The following is a 24081-nucleotide window of genomic DNA, read 5'->3' on the forward strand; positions in this document are numbered from 1 at the left end:
CTGCTGGCTTCTGTCATTGTGTAAGCAGACAGCATAATGTGTGTGCATGGCCAAGCTGTTGTGCTGATGCTAAGGTCAGCTGAATGACCTCAGGCATGAATTTGGCCTTCAGAGTTTGTTTTCCTCATTTTAATGATACTTGAGAAATAGCAGTCTCAAGAAACAGCCTTAGGGAGCAGAGAGTTTGCCCATATTTTAGAATTTTGATGGTCACAAATGAATTCTAAAGTATCTTCTCAGAAAACAAAAACATAAAAGTACCTCAATTCAGGGAATATGAGGCTGCTGAGAAGCATGAAATCAGAACTGGGTACAGGCTCCTTACTTTAACCCTTTGTCCTGCTCTGAGCCAGAACACAGCTGATTCTGTTCAGGATAGGACTTCCCAGCTCAGGCTCTGCTCAGTGAGGCACTTTCTGAAGTTCAGGGCAGGTTTGCACAGCCAGGGGCTGCTTCTAGCAGGGAGAAGCTGATGGGGAGGGTTTTTGCCAAGGTCTGGGCTGCAGAAAGGCTCTGCCTTGGCCTTGCTCCTGGGCACACCAAGGACACTGCCGTATCTTGTGCCCCACCTTGGGGGCCAGGAAGGCAGAGGTGGCACCAGTGGGGAGGAGCAGACAGGACAGGTGACCCTCTGCTGCCCAACAAGGGATTGCATCTTATGTATGGCATCCTCAGGAAACAGCTGAGAGATCACCAGGGTCAAGCCTCTTCTTCCCTGGCCAGTGTCCCAGGAGGATTCTGTCCCTTCTGCCTTCCATCCCAATCCTGAGTCCAGTTCTTGAATCCAGTTCCTGAATCTGGTTCCCATCTGGTGCTGAATCCAGTTGGGACTTGCCCAGTACCTGCCTCAGCCTCCGTGGTGCCAATGGTGACATCATTGCCACCAGGGGTTGTGTTCCACATTAGTCTGTATCTCTTTGTCTCTATTTCATGGGATTGTTCTTCTTTCCATCCCAGCTAGTTTAGTTTCTTTCCCAGTCCATGTGTCTCTCTCTCCCTTCTTCCCTTTCTCTTCCCTTTGGGAATGCAGAGGGGTTCATGGAGAGCCTCTGTCATTGCTCTAGTGGCTGGCCCAGCCTCAACCCATGACACATCATAACAACTCTCATGAAATCTCCTGACACTTCTGATCACCTCCAGCTGACCCTAGGAAGCTAAGTGATGAACACACAATTTCATCTGGTTTGTTGCTCTTGGAACTGAACTGAGCTGAACACTGTCAGCACAAACAGCTCACACAGCAATGCTCCACTTTTCGGGTGGGCAGTTGGGAGCAGGACTGCAGGGCAGTTTGAGCTGCACTTGCTGGATTTCAATGGCCTTACACTTAAGTGGCATCATTTCTACACCCTGAACATCACAAGACATCCTCATATAAAATTTACTCATTGCCTGAATTTGAGAAAACAGGGATAAATCTGACCTTTGGAAAGAGCTGGGTCACTGAGAGCTCACTTGCATGAACATTCATTGAATGGGACCAGGAGAGGAGGCTGGGCAAGGCCCAGGCAGATGTGTTTAGAGTTTCAAATCAATCTCTGCAGATAACGATGTGCAGAATGTGTCTATCCCTGGTTGTGAAGAATAAAGTTCCTTAATCTTCAAACATCACAGATTCTGAGCTTCCCAAAGGACATTGAGCTATTCCCCTTGCCCTGCTGTCAAGTGGGAAAGTTGTTTCCTAGAGCTTTAGCAGCCTCCATGGCACACTTGGCTCCCAGTTGGATTGAAGCTCTGCAAGAATGAATCAGTGCCTGTGAGCTGGGAATAGCTGTCCTCCCTGTGGCACTGCCCTGACTAAGCTCAGGCCTTCATCTGCCTGCCTGTCTTCCTTTGGCTAGAAACAGGCAGTGGCACTGAGACTTGCTGTACAGCAGAGAAGAAGAGGTCACACTGAATCACAGAATCACAGAATTAACCAGGTTGGAAAAGACCTTTGAGATCATCAAGTGACTTAGAAGCAAAGCATGGCAGGTGTTTCATAAGGGTCTCTATAAGAAATGTGCCCTTGTGGACAAGAAGGCCAATGGTCTCCTGCAGGGCATTAAGAAGAGTGTGACTAGCAGATCAAGGGAGGCTCTCCTCACCTCTATGCTGTCCTAGGGAGGCTACATCTGGGTGGGTCCAGTTCTGGGCTCCTCCGTTCAAGAGAGACAAGGAACTACTGGAATGAGATTGATATAGGCTATGAAGTTGCTGAGGAACCTGGAGCATCTCTGTGAGGAGCAAAGGCTGAGAGCCCTGGGGCTGAGAGCCTGGAGAAGAGCAGCCCCAGAGGGGATCTGAGCAATGCTCAGCAAGAGCTAAAGGGTGGGGGGCAAGAGGATGGGGCCAGACTCTTCTCAGTGGTGCCCAATGACACGACAAGGGGTAATGGGCACAAACTGGAACTCAGGTGGTTCCACCTGTGCAGAATGAGAAACTTCTTTGGTGTGAGGGTGCTGGAGCCCTGGAGCAGGCTGCCCAGAGAGGTTGTGGAGTCTCCTTCTCTGGACAGCTTCCAAACCCAGCTGGGCATTGTGACCCTGGGCAAGCTGCTGTGGGTGCCCCTGCTTGAGCAGGGGGGTTGGACTGGATGATCTCCAGAGGTCCCTTCCAACTCCCACTTGTCTGGGGTTCTCAGATGTGGTGGGTACTCTTTGCCTAGTGTAAGAGATGATGTCACAAAATCCAAGTGACCCAGCACACTGAAATATGTCTGGCAGCCAGTCTGCCTGCAATATTCTTTGCAATGCTAACATGTTTCAGGGTCTTAAACTCTCTGTTCCAGCACACAAAGGTCTGACCCAGTCAAGCTTGTTAGCAGTGGCAAATTTACTCCTAACTATTTCTCTTTGATGAAATGGAGTTGTTCTTTTTTGGAGACAGGCCTCAATCCATGATGACAAAGGGTGGATTATCTGCCTCTCAGCCAGCTATTGAAACCCACCCGAGTGGAGTCGGATGTGGGTTTAGGGAAGCTATTGAAAGCATGCCAAGAGCTGTGTAATACAGGGAAGGGGAGCAGGGCTGGTACTTAAATGCAGCATGATATTAGGATGTGAGCAGTGTCTGGAGAACTGAGATGGTGTTTGGGAAATGACAGAAAGGTAGAGAATCCAGGACTGGAGCCAAACTCAGGCTTTTCTTGGCTGCAGGCAGAATCTTCTCTGGGGTTTTCCTCTGTCACACTCAGAAAATTGTTTGGTTTTTATTTTTTTCCCATTTGTAATGAAGCTGAGGTTCCAGGCTCTATGCATGCAGCAACTTTTTAGTGATTTAATTGCCAGACCTTTTCCTGAGGCCCAGCTTTTATCTGAGGGTAAACAGAGGGGCTTTTGGAGATAGCTTCCTCTTAGAGATGTGTTTAAGGAGGGATGTCCCTAGGGCTTGCAGAAGGAAAAATAGAACCATAGAATCATAGAATGTTAGTGGCTAGAAGGGACCTCTAGCCACTAACAACCTCCTTGCAGGATCCTTCAGTTTAGGACTTTATGTCCCAAATAGCTCAGGATTCTTCAGTGCTGTCTGTCCAAGAGCCTCCTTCCCCATGTAGTGCATATCTGTGGATTTGACTCTCCTGTTTAATTACAGTTCTAATCACCTTACTCACGCTTCATTTCCCACTGTAAATAAAAGGAATTTTAGGCTGCACTATGTTTTTTTTTTTTTCTTCCAAGTGGCTGCATAAATTTGCCCTTTTTAAGAAAGGGCTGATTATTTCATTGTGCACTCATATGCTCAGCTAGTCAACATAACTGAGCTGAGTCATCCCATTGTCAGGGAAAGCACCCAGGGAGCAAAGATGAACAATTGCATGTTATTTGTCACCAACAGTGCGTGGTGTGCTTACACTTTCTGAGTGACAGCAGGTGACAGCAAGATGGCTTTGTACTTACGGAATCTTAGAATCACAGAATTGTTCTGCTTGGAAAAGACCTTTAAGATCATCCAGCATGGCCACTAAGCCATGTCCCAAAGTGCCATGTCCACACATTTCTGGAACACCTCGAGGAATGGTGACTCCACCAGCTCCCTGGGCAGCCTGTTCCAGTGCCTGACCACCCTTGCAGCAAAGAAATTGTTCCTAATCTCCAGCTTAAACCTCCCCTGGCACAATTTCAGGTCATTTCCTCTTGTTTTATTACCTGACACTAAGGAGAGGAGACCAACCCCCACCTCACTCCAACCTTCATGGTGGTTGAGGCCCCATCCCTGGAGACATTCATGGTCTGACCCTGGGCAGCCTGATCTGACTGCAGGATGATTGGATGAGATGACCTCTGAGGGTTCCTTCCAAGCCAATGCAATCTGTGAATCTGTAAATCTGTCTAATAAATCTGCTCTGTAACGTGGGTCTCAGGTAACACTTTGAAAGCAAAGAGCTTCCCCAGGGCCAGCCCATTACTAAGTTATTCCTGGCACACTTCAGGGTACACTGTGAACTCTGCCGCATGCAGCTTTAGTGCCTGTAGCTCAGGAGCCCCAGGGAAGGGATTGTGATCATCCTGGGAACAAAACTGAGTGAAGGGAAAACATCCTAGGCCTTAAATCCTCTCACTAGGATGTTCAAAATCATCCATGACACTGACCTTCCTGCTTTCTTCATAAGCCCTGTCTCACAAGGCACGTACAAACCAGAGAATGAAGAAGTTTGTGCCTTAGCTGTTGATTTCTCATCTGTCTGCTCTTTATTCCCCAAACATGTAATTGCCTCCCTCATATATACTTCAGCACTTGGTACACCTTGGATGTGAGACACAATCTAAGCCTTTATGGCTCTGGGACCTGCTCCTGAGAAATCCCCTTGCAGCGAGAACTTTGTGTTTCTCATTCCAGCAAGAAATTCAGTCCAGTGAGAAATGCTTTGGTGACATTTAGAATTTGCCACCAATCACTCTGTGTTTTGTAACGTTACACAAAGTACTTCACTAAACAGAGGATTTAGTCTCTTGTGCACAAGGTTGCAAAAGAGATTCCAAACAATCTTCCTACAGTCTTTGTGCAATCTGATGGAAATGTCCCAGCATGGCAATAATCAGAGAATCACAGAATCATGGAATTGTTTGGGTTGGAAAAGATCTTTAAGGTCCTTGAGTCCAACCATTGAGCTAACACCACCATGACCATTAAACCAAGTCCCAAAGTGCCATGTCTACACATTTCTGGAACACTTCCAGGGATGGTGACTCTACCACCTCCCTGGGCAGCCTGTTCCAATGCCTGACCACTCTTACATCAAAGAAATTGTTGCTAATCTTCAACCTAAACCTCCCCTGGTGCAATTTCAGGCCATTTCCACTCATTCTAGGGAGAAGAGACCAACCCCCACCCTACTCCAATCTCCCTTCAGGGAGTTGTAGAGAGCCAGAAGGTCTCCCCTCAGCCTCTTTTTCTCCAGACTGAACAATTCGAGTTTCCTCAGCTGCTCCTCACCAGCCCTGTTCTCCAGACCCTTCACCAGCTTTGTTGTCCTTCTCTGGACCTGCTCCAGCCCCTCAATGTCCTTCTTGGAGTGAGGGGGCCAAAACTGAATCCAGGATTTGGGAGGTGGCCTCCCCAGTGCCTAGTCTAGGAGGAAAATCACTTCCCTACTCCTGCTGACCACACTATTGCTGATCCAGGCCAGGATGCTGTTGGCCTTCTTGGCCACCTGGGCACACACTAGCTGATGTTCAGACAGCTGTCAACCAGCACCCCATGTTCAGATGGCTGTCAACCAGCACTTCCTATGGGTTCTCCAGCAGTGTTTGTGCAATCCAATGGCAACCTCCCAGCATGGCAATAAATAAACCTGTGTAAGGGTTTCGACTGAGCTCTCATTAAACTGCAGATATTTGCCCAGACAAGATTCTATTTGATCTTATTATTTGTTTTCCAAATGGAAGCTCAATGTTTTTCTTTTGCTTCTATCAGCTCTGAGCTAGTATGATCTTAATAAAATACATTCTGTTTCTATTTCAGGTGTCACTTCTTTCACTGGGAGCCCATAAAGGGAATTAGTTGATAATTTAGACTTTCATGACCATTTCTCCTGTTGAAACTATTGATCTGGGACATTTTGAAGTCTTTTTACCTTCTTAAGTCTCTTCTAGTTCACAGGAAGGTTTCTGTAGTTGCTTTTTCTTGCAGGGAGCTTTCTGAGTTATTTACAACCTCTAAAGGAAATCAAATAGTTTAGTAACCAAAGTAACCAGAGCTACCTCAACTGATCCTGTTTAATCTGTTAGTCTCCTGCTCTGCCATAGTTAAGGTCTCAGTTAGCAGTGTGCAGCCAGACTTCTGTCTCCTGCTGACAGCCACACGCACCCACTGACATCCAAACACTGGAGGAACTGTCCTCCTTGTGTTCCTCTTCACACATGTTTGAGGACACAGGGATCTCCTGACTGGAAGCTGGGGACCAAGCTGGATCCTACAGCGTGTCTTCAGCCACTCACCGTGGGTGCAGCTTTCAGAACTAGAGGTGCTACTCAGAGCACAGAAATGAGCACTCTGGATGAATTCTCCAGTGATAGCACAAGGGGCAGCAGACACAAACTAGAACCCAAGAAGTTCCATCTGAACAGAATGAGAAACTTCTTTGCTGTGAGGGTGCTGTGAGGGTGCTGGAGCAGGCTGCACAGAGAGGTTGTGGAGTCTCTTTCTCTGGAGAGATTCCAAAGCCAGCTGGCCATTGTGATCCTGACAAGCTGCTGTAGGTGCCCCTGCTTGAGCAGGGGGGTTGAACTGGATGATCTCCAGAGGTCCCTTCCAACCCTCACCATGCTGGGATTCTGGGATTCTGGGATTCTGTAATTAATGCCATGCACAAAGCTGGTGGCACAGGCTCTGGCTGACAGCAATTAACCTGTTTGGGGCATCTCCCAGAGGTGAAGACCCCAAGCTTCTCAACTTCCAGACTCTCTGCAGGCTCAGGCAGATGGTCTGTGATTCCACAGAGAGTATTATGTAGGGCAAGACTGAGTTTACCAATAACTAAGGTTATACTACAATTTGGAAGTCAATAAACATAGCTGTTGTCTTGGCTGCTGCTGTTCTGACATCCAGCAATTTTCCCCTGTCACTGTGTATATCAAACTTCATCTATCACACTCAGCATTGCTAGCAGAGCAGTAGGCCACAAGCCATGGGAAACAACCATGTGCTGGATGTTCTAACAGACCTCTTTTGTTGAATTTAGTTGGATTTTATTATGATCTTCTTTACTTGAACCTCCTCTCCTCTGCTATGGCCCAGGAGGGATGTGCACAGAGGATCAGCTTCCTGATCCTGAGCTAGCTGTATCTCCAGAGGTTGCTGGAGCTTTTCCAAGCTGCAGGATTTAGTGGTGGACTTGGTGGTGCTGGGTTAATATTTGGACTCGATGATCAGCAGTGTGCCCAGGTGGCCAGGAATGCCAACAGCATCCTGGCCTGGATCTTGCCCCTGTACTAGGCACTGGTGAGACCACACCTTGAATCCTGGGTTCAGTTTTGGGCCCCTCACTCCAAGAAGGACATTGTGGAATGGGAGCTGGTCCAGAGAGGAGCAACAAAGCTAGTGAGGGGTCTTGAGAACGGGTCTGGTGAGGAGCAGCTGAGGGAACTGGGGTTGTTCAGCCTGGAGAAAAGGAGGCTGAGAGGAGACCTGTCTTCTACAGCTCCCTGAAAAGAGGTTGGAGCCAGGTTGGGGTTGGTCTCTTCTACCAAGGAACAAATGACAGAATGAGAGCAAGCAGCCTCTAGTTGCACTGTGAGAGATTTAGGTTGGACATGAGGAAAATCCTCACTGAAAGAGTGATTAAGTCCTGGCCCAGGCTACCCAGGGCACTAGTGGAGTCCCCATCCCTGGAGGGCTTTCAGAGCCATGGAGATGTGGTGCTGAGGGACATGGTGGACTTGGCAATGCTGGATTAGCACTTGGACTCAATGACCTTGGAGATCTTTTCCAACCTTTATGGTGTTAAGGATCTTTTCCTACCTGAACAATTCTATGATTCCATGACTCTCTATGTTCAGCTTCACCTGCTGAATCAGAAGAGATGCTGGCAGAATGGAGGTTTCACACAGCTGCTGTTTGTGGCAGCAGTGCCATCAGTGTCCTTCTGTAACCTGTTCAGAACACGCTCTGTGTCAGAGGCCGAGCACAGGCTGCCCCCACACAGTGCTGCAAACTCAACCCTGACTTGCACCAGCCCTGATTTCAGTCTGGAGGCTCAGTGGTGCCCTGCAGTCCTGACCTCCCATGTCATCAGCCCTCGCTGGCAATCTGCTCTCCTGGGGAGTGTGCCAAGCACAGCGCAGCGCTGCCTTCTGTGACACTTCTGCAGTGGGAAAGGGAAAATGTCACCCAGCTGAGATGAAGACATTAATTCATGTAGAACAGATGCCTCGCTCGAGCAGATGAAGCTCTTTAGTCTTACAGTTCTACTTGTCTCTGTCATGTCTTCCTGTTCCTGCCCCACCAGACTGTCCCTGCCCAACCAGACTGTCCCTGCCCCACCAGACTGTCCCTGCTGCAGGTTCTCTCTACCCAGCATTACAGCAGATCTCAGGAATTTATTACAACACCAGAGAGGAGCTTGACTGTGAGAAGTGACTCTGTAAAATCAGCAGACAAAATCTTATCCTAGAGTGCTGTTTCTAGGTTGTGGTTGTTCCGTCTGGAGAAGAGAGGGCTCTGGGGAGACCTGACAGTGGCCTTCCAGTATTTGAAGGGATCTACAGGAGAGCTGCAGAGGGACTTTTTTACAAAGCCAAGGAGTGACAGGGAAAAGGGTGATGGTTTCAAGGTGGAAGAGGCTGGATTGAGATTAGACATCAGGAGGTAATTCTTCCCCTTGAAAGTGGTGAGGAACTGGAACAGGTTGCCCAGAGAAGCTGTGGAGGCTCCAAGCCTGGCAGTGTTCAAAAGCAGGGGGGATGGAGCTTTGAGCAACCTGATCTAGTAGCCTTCTAGGTGCCCCTGCCCATGGCAGGGGCTTGGAACTAGATGATCTTTAAGGTGCCTTCCAACCCAAACCATTCTCTGATTCTATGATGACAAAACAGTCTCCAGCCTGGTGTTGCCCAGATTTTGTTCTCAATGACAAAGAGGCCACTAAAAAGGGATTAAAATTTGCCATTGCTGCTAATGGGGCAGGTGACTACATATGGCAAATGGGAAAAGAAATAAAGGGATATATTTACCTTCTCTGCTGAACAAATAAAAGATTTTAGGCCCAACTTTCACCAATGATTAATCAGGTTGAAAAGTTTCATTTCAGGTACAGAACTGGCCCTGTAAGTTTTCCCATGGTTGGAATAAGGGCTCTTGAAAAAGGGCTTTGAGGACTCTTCATGTTAGTTAAGAATGCAAAGAGATGCTTTAGCTGACCAAGAGCTACAAGCAAGTTGTGCAGTCTGGAAATTTCTGTGGTTGAGCCACCACCCTTCTCATCATCTCAGCTTGGTCAGACCTGGCTGCTTCTCTCCCACACCTCTGTGCCTGGGCTGGGGCTTTCTCGCCAGCTCTGTTGAGCTCTATATCTCTGCTTCCAAGGATGGAGTCAAAGCAGATTTTATCAGCTCCGTGTATTCCACACTTTCATTAGCATACCTGAGGAGTACAGGGGGCTCTGCAACCTTGGAGGGGGCTCCTGAGGGTGGTGGTTCCTTGGTCACTGGCCCCCTCTGGTGGAAGAGGACACAGGGAGGATTTTATTGCTTAGACACAAGATCAGAGTTGTGTTCCTTGAGAGTGGGAATACTTTTCAGACTTGTGTCATGTTGTTGCTGGTCTGTCCTCTGAAGGGCCAAGCCACTGCTTGCACCTGACCTATTTACTCCATGTTGTGCTGGGTTGTGTCTTGGGAGAGATGAGGATGAGTAGTGGTTCTAGAAACCAAACAAGGTCATTATCTCCTCAGAGTATGCAAAAGCCTTATCAGTTATGGTGACAGTTGATGTACATTCATTCAGAATGAAAATAGCTAAAAGGGGTCATCTGCAAGGCTTGAGGTTAAAGAAAGCTACACCAGCTTTGGCTGCTGGCTCCTGGAGAAGAAGGTTTCCACCATGAAGGTCTGCTTGCTACCTTCCTTCCCTCTGGCAGCACTTCATGCTTTGTCATCCCTAACACCAAGGAGAGAGCTCTGCAGAGAGCTCTGTGCGGCTCTCCACAGTTCCTTTCTTTCTGTTGTGTGGTAAACCCCTCACCTGGAGTACTGTGGCCAGCTCTGAGGCCCCCAACACAAGAAAGATGTGGATCTGCTGAAGGGGCTCCAAAGGAGGCCACAAAGGCAATCAGAGGGCTGGAGCTTGAACATCTCCAGGGATGGCCACTCCACCACCTCCCTGGGCAGCCCCTTCCAATGGGCAATCACTCTTTCTCCAAGTTTGGAAGGGTCCCTTCCAACTTGATGAAAAAAAAAAAATCCAAACTTCATGAAAATGCATCTTGTAACCCATAACTAATTCCTAGTGCATCCTAAGAGCATTTCCTGAGCCACTGTGGGTCTGGCCTAGCAGCATGAGTTAACCCTTCAGGACAAACATTCCTCAGGTGGCTAGAAAACTAAGGGCAATGGCTCAGAACATGGAATAAACTCCAAAGCCACACTTCAAATTGCTCCCTTTTCTCTGCTCCCTGATTATTTTGCATTATATCTGAGATCAGTCAGGAAGCAGAGAAAGACTTTGAGGAGGAGACTAAAGTAACACATGAGAGAAGTGTTTGCTGCCTTTGTGTCTGGGGGATTTAGTCCCTTATCTCTGATGCCAGCTGGGAGAATGAAAGACTTTTCTTGGCATTAGACGGAAATTAAAGCATCACTTAGAAGAAGTAATGGTCAAGCTGAAAGAGGTTCAGAGGTTCACCTTGAGGGCTGGGTTTGATTAAGAGTCCAGAAACACCAACACCTCTTTAAATGATCTGAGCCTCTCGATAATGAGGGACCAGGGAGCACACTGTTTCCCCAGCATTTTCTGTTGTTCCCTGGGCATAAGAGGAGAGTAAAAAGTGTCCACTTCACTTCTTTTTCCACTCAGAAATAATTCTGAGAGGCTCTTACTTTAATGGCCATGGAGCAGAAATGGGAAATGGTAATGATTTTAAGTGACTTGAACTTAGTAAAATTCCTGGAAAGCCTTGGGTTCTGTGAGGGCACCATCTTGGTTTGCTGTTCATCTTCACTACTTCCCCTTGCCTAAACTCCAGGTGATCAGCTGTGCTGTCCATGCCAGCTCTTGTGGTTCAGTGCACATTCCAGCTGCCTTCCCTACCCCATCCACCCACACCATGCTGAACTCACTGGTTTGTGTCCACATGGGTGCTCTCAGGACATCTTTGCAGCCTCCACTGGACTCTCTCCAGTAGTTCTCTGTCTGTTGTGAACAGAGGAGCCCAGATCTGGATCCAGTACTCCAACTGTGGCCTCACTATGGCAGAGTAGAGGGGAAGAAGAATCTCCCTGGACCTTCTAGCAAAACTCTTCTCAATTGTTTGGCTGTTTCACTAAATCCTTTTCGATTTTAACCCACAGGTTTCCTCCCCTTTTCCTGATCCCCCTTCTCTGCTAGGGTGGGGTCATGAGGTCATAGAACATCTGCTGTGGGTTAGCCCCAGATAAGGGCTAAAGACAGACAGATCTCTAGTGCCAAATTTATCCTGTATGTAACTCTGAGGGAGATGGAGAGAGTGGCATCAGGAAAGAATCACAGAATATCATTGGCTGGAAGAGACCTTCAAGATCATCTAGACCAAGTTCTGACCCAGGACAGTGAGGATCTGGTCCCTGCTGTGTCACAGCATTTTAGATCCTGTTGAGCTCTGCTTTTATGACAGCCTGCATGGCAGAGCAGAAACTGAAGCAATGAACAACATTCATCTTCACAGGGTTTGCTCACACATTGCTCTGGGAGAAATTGGGACAAATAACTTCAAGCTAGAGGATCTGCAACCCCTTCTCACAGGCATTATCCCTGTGGTCTTCCCATCTCCTTAAGGCACAGTTTCATGGTTCACAGTCTGAGACATTCACGCAGGTTGAATCTTGGCAAAAGAAAAAAAAAAAAGAAAGGAAAAAAAAGGAATAAACTGAGGCATTGTGACAGTGGTCCCCAAACCACCAGTCAGGGAAGATAAAGCCAGTTCCACAGTGCCTGTAGGAGTGGCACAGGGTCTGCCAGCAGATTCCAAGCAGCAGGAAGTGACTGATGGGATATAAGGCTTCTCTCAAGTGTCAGAGCAATTGCAGACCTGCCAAGCAGATCACAACTTGTGTCTGCAGAATGTAAGGAAGTGTCAAGAGAGACAATCACCAGAGACATCAAAGTAATTTCAAGAAAGAAACAAGCAGCAACCAGAAAGTGCTCTGAAGACTGGTGCCAAGAAACAGAGGAGTGAGTCTTGCAGTGGACATCTAAATCCCTGCTTAATGCAATCCCCAGTACAGCACTCAGGACTGACCTGCTCTAGCTCAGCATCACACTCCTCAATTCTCCTCTGAAAAGCCTTAGGTGAGGTAGGGGTTTTGGAAGGATTGTCTTTTTGCTGGACTCCGTATTTTTTGTGTCTGCCTTCCTTTGGAGCTGCCTGAAACCTGGAACTTGGAGCTATTTGGTCCCAAACCTCCATTTACACCACCTTGTCTTACAGAAATTTAAATGGAGAGAGATTTAGAAAGGCACTCACCTTATCTTCTTTCTTCATTTAACAGGGAAGGAAGTGTTCCTGCAGGAAATTATCTAGAATTTTTCTTCTCTTTATTTTCAGTGTCTCAAGTGTTCTTAGGAGAAGCACTGCCAGACTTTCAACATATTGTTATGGTTATCACCTTGATAAATATAACCCTATTCTGTCTGCTCACCCCTCTCTTGGAGCCTTCCCTGCTGACTCCTTGCTCTCCTTCTTACCAACCATAAGGTTCTTTTCTTTCTTTTCAGCATCTTCACAGCCTTTTCCTCAACCACTTTCCAAGCCCTTCATGACAAGTCTTCACCTTTTCTACCATTTCTCAGTCACTACAAAAAATGTTCATTCCAACTCCTTGCCAGCTCATAGAAAGCCTCCAGATTGTTAAAACTTCAGTGAAAGGCCTCTGGGCTTTTTTGCACTTTCCATTGTCCTGTTTGAGAGGAGGTCTTCACAGAGCTAGCTCCTCCTCAGAGCTCTGCTCTGCTGACTCACAATGCATTGATAAGTGTAGCTCACAGGTGACCTGACCTCACTGCTCATCCTTAATCCAACCGTTTCATTGTACATCTCCTAGAATGCTTCAGGGGAAGGACTTGGGGTGCTGGTGGGTGAAAAGTTGTTCATGAGCCAGCACTAAGCGCTCCCAGCCCAGAGCCAGCCATGTCCTGGGCTGATCCCCAGCAGCTTGGACAGCAGGTGGAGGGAGGGGATCCTGCCCATCTGCTTTGCTCTGCTGAGACCCCACCTGCAGTGCTGGGGCCAGCTCTGGAGTCCTTAGCTCAGCAGAGACATGGAGCTGTTGGAGCAGGGCCAGAAGAGGCCACAGCAATGATGGGAAGGTTAGAAGCCTTCTGCTGTGAGGCCAGGCTGAGAAAGTTGGGGTTGTTCAGCATGGAAAAGGCTTCAGAGACACCTTCTGGGGGATTTTCAGGACAGACTTTTGAGCAGAGCCTGTTGTGACATGACAAGGATCTGATGGTTTGAACTTAAAGAGGGAGATTCAGACTGGAGAGAAGGGAGACATGTTTGACATTGAGGGTGGTGAGACCCTGTCCCAGGTTGCCCAGACAGGTGGGAGATGTCCAGTTCCTGAAGCCTTTCCAGGTGATGTTGTCTGGGGCTCTGAGCAGCCTGCTCTATTTGCAAATGTCCCTGCTGACTGTGTGGGCGTTGGACTGGATGACCTTTAAAGATCCCTTACAACCAAAGCCCATCTGGGATTCTATTATGCTAAGACTATTAACAACCTAGGGCATAAACTCTTTCAGTATTCATTTGTACAGTTTCCTTGACTGACACTCAGATAACACACACAGAAACACAAATGAAATTACTCTTCCACAGCCCAACAGACACCCTGTCAGGACTTATTGCTGACCATGCTCTGATGAACCCAAATGCCTGTGAAGCCCGTGGGTTAAGCTTATATGAAGCATGATTCAAGCTGTCATGATACTTCTCAATGACTTGACTTCAGCTCAGATATAAAAGCCAAGGCTCTAATAGCAGCCTTTTATGCTTAGCTAGAAAATGCCTACTGCAGAAAAATTCCACAGAAAATAATAAGAGCCCAAGGGGTCAGCTACTCATCCAGTTCAGAGCAGGAGATTTTAAGAGCAGCTTTGCCTGTGAGATTTCCAGCATTTCAGGCTTCTAATCCTTTAAACTCTGAAGCAGCTGCATCGCAGGGAAAAGAAAAAAAAAAAGAAGAAGAAAGCAAGCAAAACTTACAACTAACTCAATAAAAGAAAATATCCAGACTTGTTTGAACTCCAAGCACATTGTCATTGGAGTTGGCAATGAAAGTTTGGCTCAGTTCTTATTGCCTTTGATTCTTGGGTTCCATCTGCAGCAGCAGCTTGTTCAGCACTGCCTGGGCCTGATCTTTACACAAACGGAGCTCACCTTGATCTTCAGCTCCAGTGGCTCCTGCTGACTCCCAGAGAAGCTTCCAGGACTTGTCCTCTGTTGAAAATCAGGTCTATTGTATCTGAGCAATCAAGAGCATTCAGACTGAACAACCCTTCACAGAGCACAGCTCACTAAATCAGCCTCTCAAGATATTCTGCCATTCTCATTTCTCATAACCACCTGTAATAAGTGGTTTGTCTTTTTAGCTTAGGAGGGTCATTGGGCTGGCCAGCCTTTTGCTGGCATCAGGAGGGGGCTCATTACAGAGGGAAGAGCCCATCAGGGAACACATGAACATTTAACTTGCTCCCTCAAAAGACTTGGGGTAGAAAAGTGCAGAAATAAGTTTAGCTCTTCAGGAAGGAGAAAACATGATGTGCAGTTGGGAGAAGGAGGAAAATCACCAGGAATGAAGGGGTTGGTAAAGTCTAACTCAAGGAAAACTCAAGACCTGGATTCTGAAGTCTCTTGGGAGTTGCTGGTTCAGTCTAAAAGCCCCAAAAGAGCTAATGGTGTGAAATCTGCTAATGTGAGCCAGCTCTGTCCCTTCTCTTTGCTGAGGATGAACGGTGCCCGCTGGGTGTGGTATGTCTTGGGTTTGTCTTTAAAGACAGTGGGAACCTAAAAAACGAGAATGTAAAATGCTAGCTCTGTTTAGATTGTTGTGACTAGGCAAGAGGCTACACATGGATCCTGTAGGACTGTGAGTACAACTAGTTGTAACTGTACCGTGAGATGAAAGGCAGAGCTGTCTTCTTCCTCATGCACTTCTCAAAGCAGCATGCTAACCTCTTTGTTGTCTTTTTTTCCCTTTCCTTCTTTGCTTGTGGAAGCTTTGTGAACGTTTGTGACACTGAAACTCAGTTAAATTTGCAGCTCACCTAAAAGAGAGAAGAAGCAAAAAGAAGTGAATTGTCTTGACTTGGTTTTCCTTTCCAGCCTCCCCATTCACACCACTGCTCAGTCTCCCAAGTCTGGTTCTCTTCCTGCTCTCTCTCCCCCCAGCTCACTCCTTGGTTCCTTGCTTAGACACATCTGGTTTTCTCTTCCCTCATCTCTGGGCTTCTTTCTGTTCAGCATTCATCCTCCTACTAGCTATTTCCCTCTGGGGTTAATCTTTCCATGGGGAGATCAGGGAGAAGGAGGTGATTGTGTGTTGAGTGGTTAAGTGGAAACCTTCATTATCCGAGGCACTCCCCCAGGAAAGTGCATCCTCACTCCACCCTCCTGTATTGAAGCATTCAGAGGGATAATGAGTTGCAGAGGGACCTCCAGCCTTGCAGTGGTACACATCACCATGGTAAAAACAAAGAGTATGAAGTGTCTGGCTATGTACCACGGAGTGTTTACACTGTCCTCATGTCAGGGGGGAACTCATCAGCACTTTACAGGTTGTGACCATCACACTGAAGGCTCCTGTTAGTAGAGAGGGCTCAGTTCTTCCCTTGTTTTCTCTTCTGTGTTGAAAATTCAGCTAGCATGAAGGAACAAAAATGCACCTGAGATCTGGTGGCAGAGATCAGCCTCCAGCATTGCACAAAATTGTGAAATACCAACACTGAACCTGGGTGCTTCAGGTAAAGCAAAGCAGCTGCATAGCAGGAAGTTTCCAGTGTCTGCTTTCTGCTTAGAATAACAGAAAATTTTAATCATCTTGCTGCCTCAATAACATTCAGGACAGGGAATGTGCATTTCCCTAAATAAGAGAAACAGCCCTCACATGGAAAAGAAGCCTTCTCTCTCAGGGCTATTTCCATGGTAACTTGTAAATACAAAACTCAAGCTGTTTTGGCTGCAGGGATGCTCAGAAGAGTTAGCAAGATTGGTGGTTGTTGTTGTTGTTAGTAATGGGAAACCATCAGCACTGTCCTCTCATGCAAAGCAGGCTGGATCCTTTTGTTTAAAACTTCCCCAAAGCTGGCAAAGAACAAGTAGGAAAATCACCCTGGCAGATGAAAGACTAAGAAAGCTGAGAGTGACTGAATTAGAACAGAGACTTACTTATGATTTACCGTTGTATTTCACAGCATCCCAGAATCCCAGCATGGTGGAGGTTGGAAGGGACCTCTGGAGATCATCCAGTCCAACTCCCCTGCTCAAGCATGGTCACCCACAGGAGCTTGCCCAGGATCACAATGGCCAGGGGGGGTTGGAATCTCTCCAGAGGAGACTCCACAACCTCTCTGGGCAGCCTGCTCCCAGGGCTCCAGCACACTCACAGCGAAAAAGTTTCTCCTCATTTCCAGGTGAAACCTCCTGGGTTCCAGTTTGTACCCATTGCCCTTTGTCCTTACAGTGGACACCAGGACACCACTGAGAAGAGTCTGGCCCCATCTTCTTGCCCCCCACCCTTTAGGTCTTGCTGAGCACTGAGAAGATCCCCTCTCAGTTAAAGAGATTCTTGGCTTCAGAAATGTGAGATGAAATCTCTGCTTAGAACCAGAGACCTTACCAACTGCAGCCCAGCACATGGAGATGTCCATTTTGCCCTGCTGCTTTTCAGCTCTGCAAGCCTAAGGCTGCCTGCCTGCATGGCACCTAATCCTCTAAATCTAGAGCACACTGAGCCGCCCCAAAGCCCCTTGCAAAGACAGCCAGAGGTCAGGGATGTGCTGTCTTGGGCTGGGCTCTCAAATAATGCTCTAAGCCCAGAGCTATATTTGCCTTGAGGCAAACGGGAGTTGATTCCCACTTCCAACCTTTCAGCACTATTAAGGCAGACTCAATATTACCTTTTATTATTTGTTGTTAAGGGGAAAAGCAGCCTCAGGCAGGCTTTAAGCATGTGCTTAGCACTTTGCAGAGTTCATCATAACAAAATGTACCTCAGGAAAGATAAGGGGATGCAATTATTGCCTCCTGTCTCCCAGGTTTGAGAGTGTAAAGACACCTGCCAAGACAGGTATTCAAATGCTAAGAAATTCCTAAAGCTCATCATTGCTTTTAATTGTTCATTAGCACTTGGAGTGCTGGCTGCCCTGACATGATTTCCTCTCTCTGCAGATACTTTAACAACATGATCCTATTTTTTCCTGCATAGGATCTCAGCTCACTTAGAATCACAGAATCAAAGAATCAATTTTTCAGTTAGAAAAGGCCTTCAGTTGGTCTTGTGAGCAGGTCTTGTGAGGAGCAGCTGAAAGAACTGGGCTTGTTCAGTCTGGAGAAAGGGAGGCTGAGGGGAGGTATCATTGTTCTCTACAGTTCCCTGAAAGGAGGTTGGAGTGAGGTGGGGGTTGGTCTCTTCTCCCTAGTATCAGGAGATAGAATGAGAAGAATTGGCCTGAAATTGTGCCAGGGGAGGTTTAGGTTGGAGATTAGGAAAATTTCTTTGCTGCAAGAGTGATCAGGCGTTGGAACGTGCTGCCCAGGGAGGTGGTGGAGTCACCAACCCTGGAGATGTTCAAGAACTGTGTGCCCATGGCACTTTGGGACATGGCTTAGTGACCATGGTGGTGTTGGGTTGGTTGGACTTGATGATCTTGGAGATCTTTTCAACCTAAAGCAGTTCTATGATTCAATGGTTTTGTAAGATAATTGAGTTTATCCATTATCTACCTACCAAGTCTGATGCTAAACCATGTCCCTCAGCAGAGATAAACTCTTGGAAATTAAATGTAGAGCTCAGGGTCTGCTCATGTGTCTGTGTGTGCTCTGGGGGGATCTGTTTGCTCTCAGCTTCATTCTGTCCCAGCCTGTGCTGTCCAGTGCAGCAGCAGATAAACATAATTGTGTATAAAAATTGCATATCCTTGCATAACTTGTGACTCACTTTGAATTCTGACAGGATAAAAAGGGCTGCATGGACATACTGGGATGTTGGTTGTGAACAGGGTGCACCTGGGAAGGAACAACCCCATGGACCAGGACAGGGGAGGGCTGACGTGCTGGAGAGCAGCTCTGCAGAGAAGGACCTGGGAGTGCTGCTGGACAACAAATTCCCAATGAGCCAGCAATGTGCCCTCATGGCCAAGAAGGCTGACAGTCTCCTGGGGTGCATGAAGAGTGTGGCCAGGAGGTAGAGGGAGCTTCTGCTCTCCTTCTACTCTGCCCTAACCAGGCCACATCTCTTGAGTCCAGTTCTGGGCTCCCCAGTTCCAGAGAGACAGGGAACTACTGGAGAGATTCCAGTGGAGACTACAAAGATGCTGAGGGGCCTGGAGCATCTCTGTGAGGAGCAAAGGCTGAGAGCCCAGGGGCTGATGAGCCTGGAGAAGAGCAGCCCCAGAGGGGATCTGAGCAATGCTCAGCAAGAGATAAAGGGTGGGAGGCAAGAGGATGGGGCCAGACTCTTCTCAGTGGTGCCCAGGGACAGGACAAGGGGCAGTGGGCACAAACTGGAACCCAGGAGGTTCCATCTGAACAGGAGAAGAAAATTCATTGTTTTGAGGGTGCTGGAGCTCTGGAGCAGGCTGCCCAGAGAGGTTGTGGAGTCTCCTCTGGAGAGCTTCCAACCCCAGCTGGCCGTTGTGATCCTGGGCAAGCTGCTGTGGGTGCCCCTGCTTGAGCAGGGAGGTTGGACTGAATGATCTCCAGAGGTCCTTTCCCACCCCACCATGCTGGGATTTGGGGATTCTGTGATGTTTGCAAACAAAAGCTAGTTAAAAAACTATTTTAATTGGCATGAAAGGTGCCTGGCAAAGGGGACAATTGCTGATTGAAACATGACTCAACTGAACCTATAAAACAATTAATAAAGCATCAATGTCTCAGCTGTCATTTAATATTAAAACAAAACAAACAACCAAACAATTAATCAGAAGGGAGGGAATTCTGTGCTACACATTACCAGGATATTGCTGCCCTAACTCCCTGCTTTTCAAAATGCTCCATTAGCAACCATTTTTCTTCTCAGTGGAGTTAAGCACAGGCTAAGGATGCTTCAAACATGGATCCTGTTAATACTACAAGGAGTTAGACTTGTGAGGGACTAGGAAAGGTCACAAACGGTCTGGGTTTATTTTTAGTTCACAGATGAAGAGGTCACTACCACTCCTGTGCTGCTATGAGGGCTTTGGAACGCTGGAGGATTTTCCTGTGTAGATGAAACTTGTAGAGATCTTAAAGCAGGCATTTTTGTCCTCTGAAACACTTTGTAGTTCAAGGGTTGCACTGTGCAGGGAAAGCAGAAGTGCAAAAGACCCTTTAACACGGTCAACCTCTAGGTTTTCCACCATGGAGACAGAAATTAGGCCAACTTAGAGCTTTCCCAATTAAATTTTCCTACACTTAACAGATTGAAATCTTCTATGTACTGATGTGATTGATTATTTGTGTTAACAGTGACCAGTTTGTAGCAGTTACACTTCAGAGGAGTTGGTTTCTATTTTTCTTATGCTCTGGGAATCTGATTTCTCACTTGTCATCATGTGTTGTCCCCAGGCACCCACCTCTGACACTTCAGCTATTGACAAGCTGAAGGAGTCAAGCTTTTGGTCCCAGGACAGCCCTGGGTGTTCTAACCCTGCCACACCAGTCCAAACGCCTGTGGGAACAGGAGATGTGCCAGCTCCAGCAGGACCCAGTGGCTGCTCCCAGTGGGAAGGAAGGAGGGAAATGAGGAAGGTGGGGCTGGAGTAGCTGCAAATGGTTTTCAATTAGCGGGTCCTTCTTTGTTGCTGTAAAGAGGGGGGATTAGGGGCAGGTCACAGGCCAAGAGATAAAACCTCCTGAAACAGGAGCTAGGCAGTGCCTTGGTGGGCAGCTGGTGGGCTGGGGCGGATCTTGTCTTAAAAGAAGGACAGTGTGGGCCAAGTGGTTGGAGCTGAGCTAGCCTGTGTGACTCACCATGGCACAGGCGCTTCTCTGTGCCCTGCTGCTGCTGCTGGCCCTGCCAGGGAGCCCTGGGCAGGCTGGGGAGTACTGCCATGGCTGGGCTGGCAGCCTGCAGCGCTGGCACCGCGGCTTCCAGTGCCCGGAGCGCTACGATGGCCCTGAGGCCACCTTCTGCTGTGGGACCTGCAGCTTGCGCTTCTGTTGCTCCTCCAGAGAGGCTCGACTGGACCAGGGCCACTGCCCTGGTGACCACCAGCAGCCCAGCCCCAGGCCTCCAGTGCCAGGTAAGCTGCTTCTACCTCTAGCACTTAAGTCATGCTTTCTTCTTTGTATCCCTTGTAGCAACCTTGGTGGCATCAACCAGGTCCTTCCTCTGTTTCTCTGGCCGTCAGAGCTCCAAGCTATAACCTCTGCAGCAGGAAGGTGTGGAGCCCTGGCACTGTGCTTCTTTTGGTGGTTGCATGGGCCAGAGCCACTCGGTTTCCTTCACTGGGAAGATGGAATAACTTGGATCTTCACTCCAAAGACTTTTCTATCAGCCCTACTCTTGGGAAAGCCTCTAACTTACTAACAAAGTCCTCTGGTATCACCACCAATGTTGACATCTCTGGTGGAATGTGTGTGTTGCTAACACATCCTATAGAATCAAAGAATCATGGAATTGTTTGGATTGGAACGGACCTTTAAAACCCATCCAGTCCAACCCTGCTGAAGTCAGTATGGACATCTGCAACTAGAGCAAGCTGCTCAGAGCCCCATCCAAATTTCACACTGGGTGATGCTGCTTGACCCAACATCCTAGAGAACAGGTTGCAAGGGCGATGCAAAGCAAAATCGTGTTTAATGGGAACTCCTGTTTGTACCAACCATGATCTGGGACCTCTGTACCTGCATGGTGGTAAGGGTGATGCTCCCCCGTGGGGTTTGCCTGACGTGTCTCCTCCTAGCAGGTACTTAGATGCCTTTATGTAATGTATTTAACTGAAGTTCTGGCTTGTAAAAATGCCTGTAGCCCTCAAACCCCGATTGCACAGGCCACCCAACAGCAGGTGAGGTCCTAACTATAAAATTCAGTTACAATTTCTGCTTCATCTTGCACAGCTGAACAGTGGCTGTGACACTGGGGTAACTGGAATAGCTGTTGCATGGATATTCATGGCAGATGCTGTAGGACTGACTGGTCTGACTTTCTACTTCAGGCTGTTTCAACCAGTAATTGCCAGTTTCTACTCTTCTTACTGCAGCCAGAGAAGAGATGAGAGCAGAACCACTCTGGCCTGCTCCCTGGTACCCCTTGTGCTTTGAGGAATGAAGAGCAGACTGTAACCTAGAATGACACTGGAACAGGTTGCTCAGGGAGGCTGTGAATGCCCCCACCCTGGAGGTGTTCAGGGCCAGGCTGGATGAGGCCTTGAGCAACCTGCTGTAGTGGGAGGTGTCTCTGCCCGTGTCAGGGGGATCGGAACTGGATGATCTTGAAGGTCCCTTCTAACCCACACCATTCTGTGAGTCTCTGACCCCCCACACTGGCTAATGTCACTCTTCCATTTCCAGTGCCTGGGTACCTGCCGTTCCTTCTGGTTGGGTCAGTGTTTGTGGCCTTTGTCGTCGGCGGTGCCTGTGTTGGAATCTGCTGCTGCAAGTGCTTGAAATCCCAGGATGAGGGGCAGCAAAGTGGACTTGTGCCTGGCCAGACCTGGCTACTAGAACCTGACCTTCCTTCTCGCCTCTGCAGTTCCAGCTCTGCCACCAGAAGCTCCCTGAGTAGTGTTGGTCAGAGCAGTAACATCTGCATGACTCTAGCTTCATCCCTTCCTGTCCTTGGGCTGGCTGAAGACACTCGGTTTTTAAGCCCTCCACCTACCAGCGGGCAACTCCTGCACCCTTCCCGTGCCAACCACCGGATGCCAACTGACCATACCACAGTAATGGCTCCAGCACCTTTCCTCAAAAGGACGATTTATGGACACAGCCCTAACACAACCCCTCTTGGGGTAACACAGGGGGACCAAACAAGGTACTCTGGAATTCATGCCTGAGCAGATGCCACATGAGCATACAGCCTGAGCTGGAAGCTGCTTCACTGTGGTAGAAGATTCCTTGGGTCTGAAAGGAGGACTTTAAATGTTCTTGGGAAGTGTAGTGATTTTGGCTTTTTTGCAGCTCTGAAGATCACAGCTTCACAGAATGAAGGGTTGGAAGGGACCTTTGGAGATCATTCAGTCCAGCTCCCCCTGCCAAGGCAGGGTCACCTAAAGAAGGTCACACAGGAATGTGTCCAGCTGGGTTTGGAATGTCTCTAGAGATGAAGACTGCCACCCCTCTGGGCAGCTGCTCCAGTGCTTCATCACCCTTTAATTAAAGAAATTCCTCCTCATGTTTAGATGGGACTTCTTATGTTCAAGTTTGTGCCTACAACCCCTTGCCTGTCACTGGGCATCACTGAAAAAAAGCCTGGTCCCATCCTCCTGAAATGATTTAGAACTTTTTATAGGTTCTTGGATTGTTGGGTTGAATTGTTTTGGTTTTTTTTTTTTTTCAATTTTTTTTTTTGTTTTGTTGGTTGGTTTTTGTTTTGTTTGTTTGTTTTGTGTTTTTTTTTAAAATGTGTATTATTTTAATGCTGTTGAAAAAGGCAAAATTCTGAGCCCTCTCTACCTAAAATGAGTTTCATCCTTCCCTGGTCCTTTCAAGCTGCTTTACCATGCTCTAGGGGACATGTCAGAAGACTTTGGTTTCAGTTCCTGTAGCTATGTCACTTCTCAGCAGCTTAGGGCAGGGTGGTGCCTTAGTGGAGTTATGGACTGTGGACACTTGAGAGCCTGTAGAGCACAGGAAGGCTGTACTTCTACCAGGAAACTGATGCAGGAAGGTAAACCACTGCTGGTGACTTACCAACCCCTGATGAACTTCCAGCCCTACTTTCAGTAAAACTTACATTTAGTGCAGATCTCAAGGGAAGAAAATAAACCAAGGTTGTGTTGCTTCCTCTCTTCTGGTGGCTTCGTGTGGTGGTGTTTTGTTTGTTTATTTATTTATTTATTCCTTTACATAACTGGACACTTTAAATGGATGAAGAATTACAGGGGAAGGAAAGAAGGAAATTACAGGGGAAGGAAAGAGTTGAAGGTCTTCAGCTTGCAGAAGAGAAGAAGGCTCCAGGGAGTCCTCAAAGCAGCCTTCCAGTACCTGAAGGGGGCTACAGGAGAGCTGGGGAGCGACTTTGTAAAAGGGCTGGGAGTGATAGGATGATAGGCAATGGCTTTGAGCTGGAAGAGGTGAGATTCAGACTGGAGATAAGGAAGAAATTCTTTATAAGTGAGGGTGGTGAGACACTGGAACAGGTTCCCCAGGGCTTACTTCCCTCCCTGGAAGTGTTCAAGGCCAGGTTGGATGAGGCCTTGAGCATGCTGGTCTAGTGGGAGGTATCCCTGCCTATGGCAGGGGGGTTGGAACTGGATGATATTTAAGGTCCTTTCCAACCCAAAAAAAATTGATGGCCCCATGATTCCATGAAGAACAAAATCAGCCTGCATTCAGTGTTCTGGGACTGCTGGAGAAGCTTGGCTGCTCAGGTTCCTTGATCAGATGCCTGTTGCATGACTTCAGCCAGCCCCTTCACAGCAGGCCACTGGGAGGAAGAAGTTGCCAAAATAGACTAGTCTCTGCTGGAGTGTTTTAACACCTCCTCACAACACAGAAAGCAGAGTGATTATCCTGGGAATGCATGTTAAAGGGACTCCACAGGTGTTACCAGTG

The 24081-nt window shown here is 47.8% G+C and overlaps 1 protein-coding gene across 1 annotated transcript in view; it reads left to right on the forward strand.

Annotated features, from left to right (window-relative positions):
* LOC128972760 (protein shisa-1-like) overlaps positions 1–22361 on the forward strand; it is a 26710-nt gene extending 4349 nt beyond the window's left edge. Inside the window, exons 3-4 of the mRNA XM_054388867.1 lie at positions 20399–20606; positions 21877–22361. Of these exons, the coding sequence (XP_054244842.1) occupies positions 20399–20606; positions 21877–22361 (693 nt within the window). The remainder of the gene's footprint in view (positions 1–20398; positions 20607–21876) is intronic.
* Positions 22362–24081: the final 1720 nt, after the last annotated feature.

Source organism: Indicator indicator, chromosome 17 (assembly GCF_027791375.1).
Source record: "Indicator indicator isolate 239-I01 chromosome 17, UM_Iind_1.1, whole genome shotgun sequence".
Lineage (NCBI taxonomy): Eukaryota > Metazoa > Chordata > Aves > Piciformes > Indicatoridae > Indicator > Indicator indicator.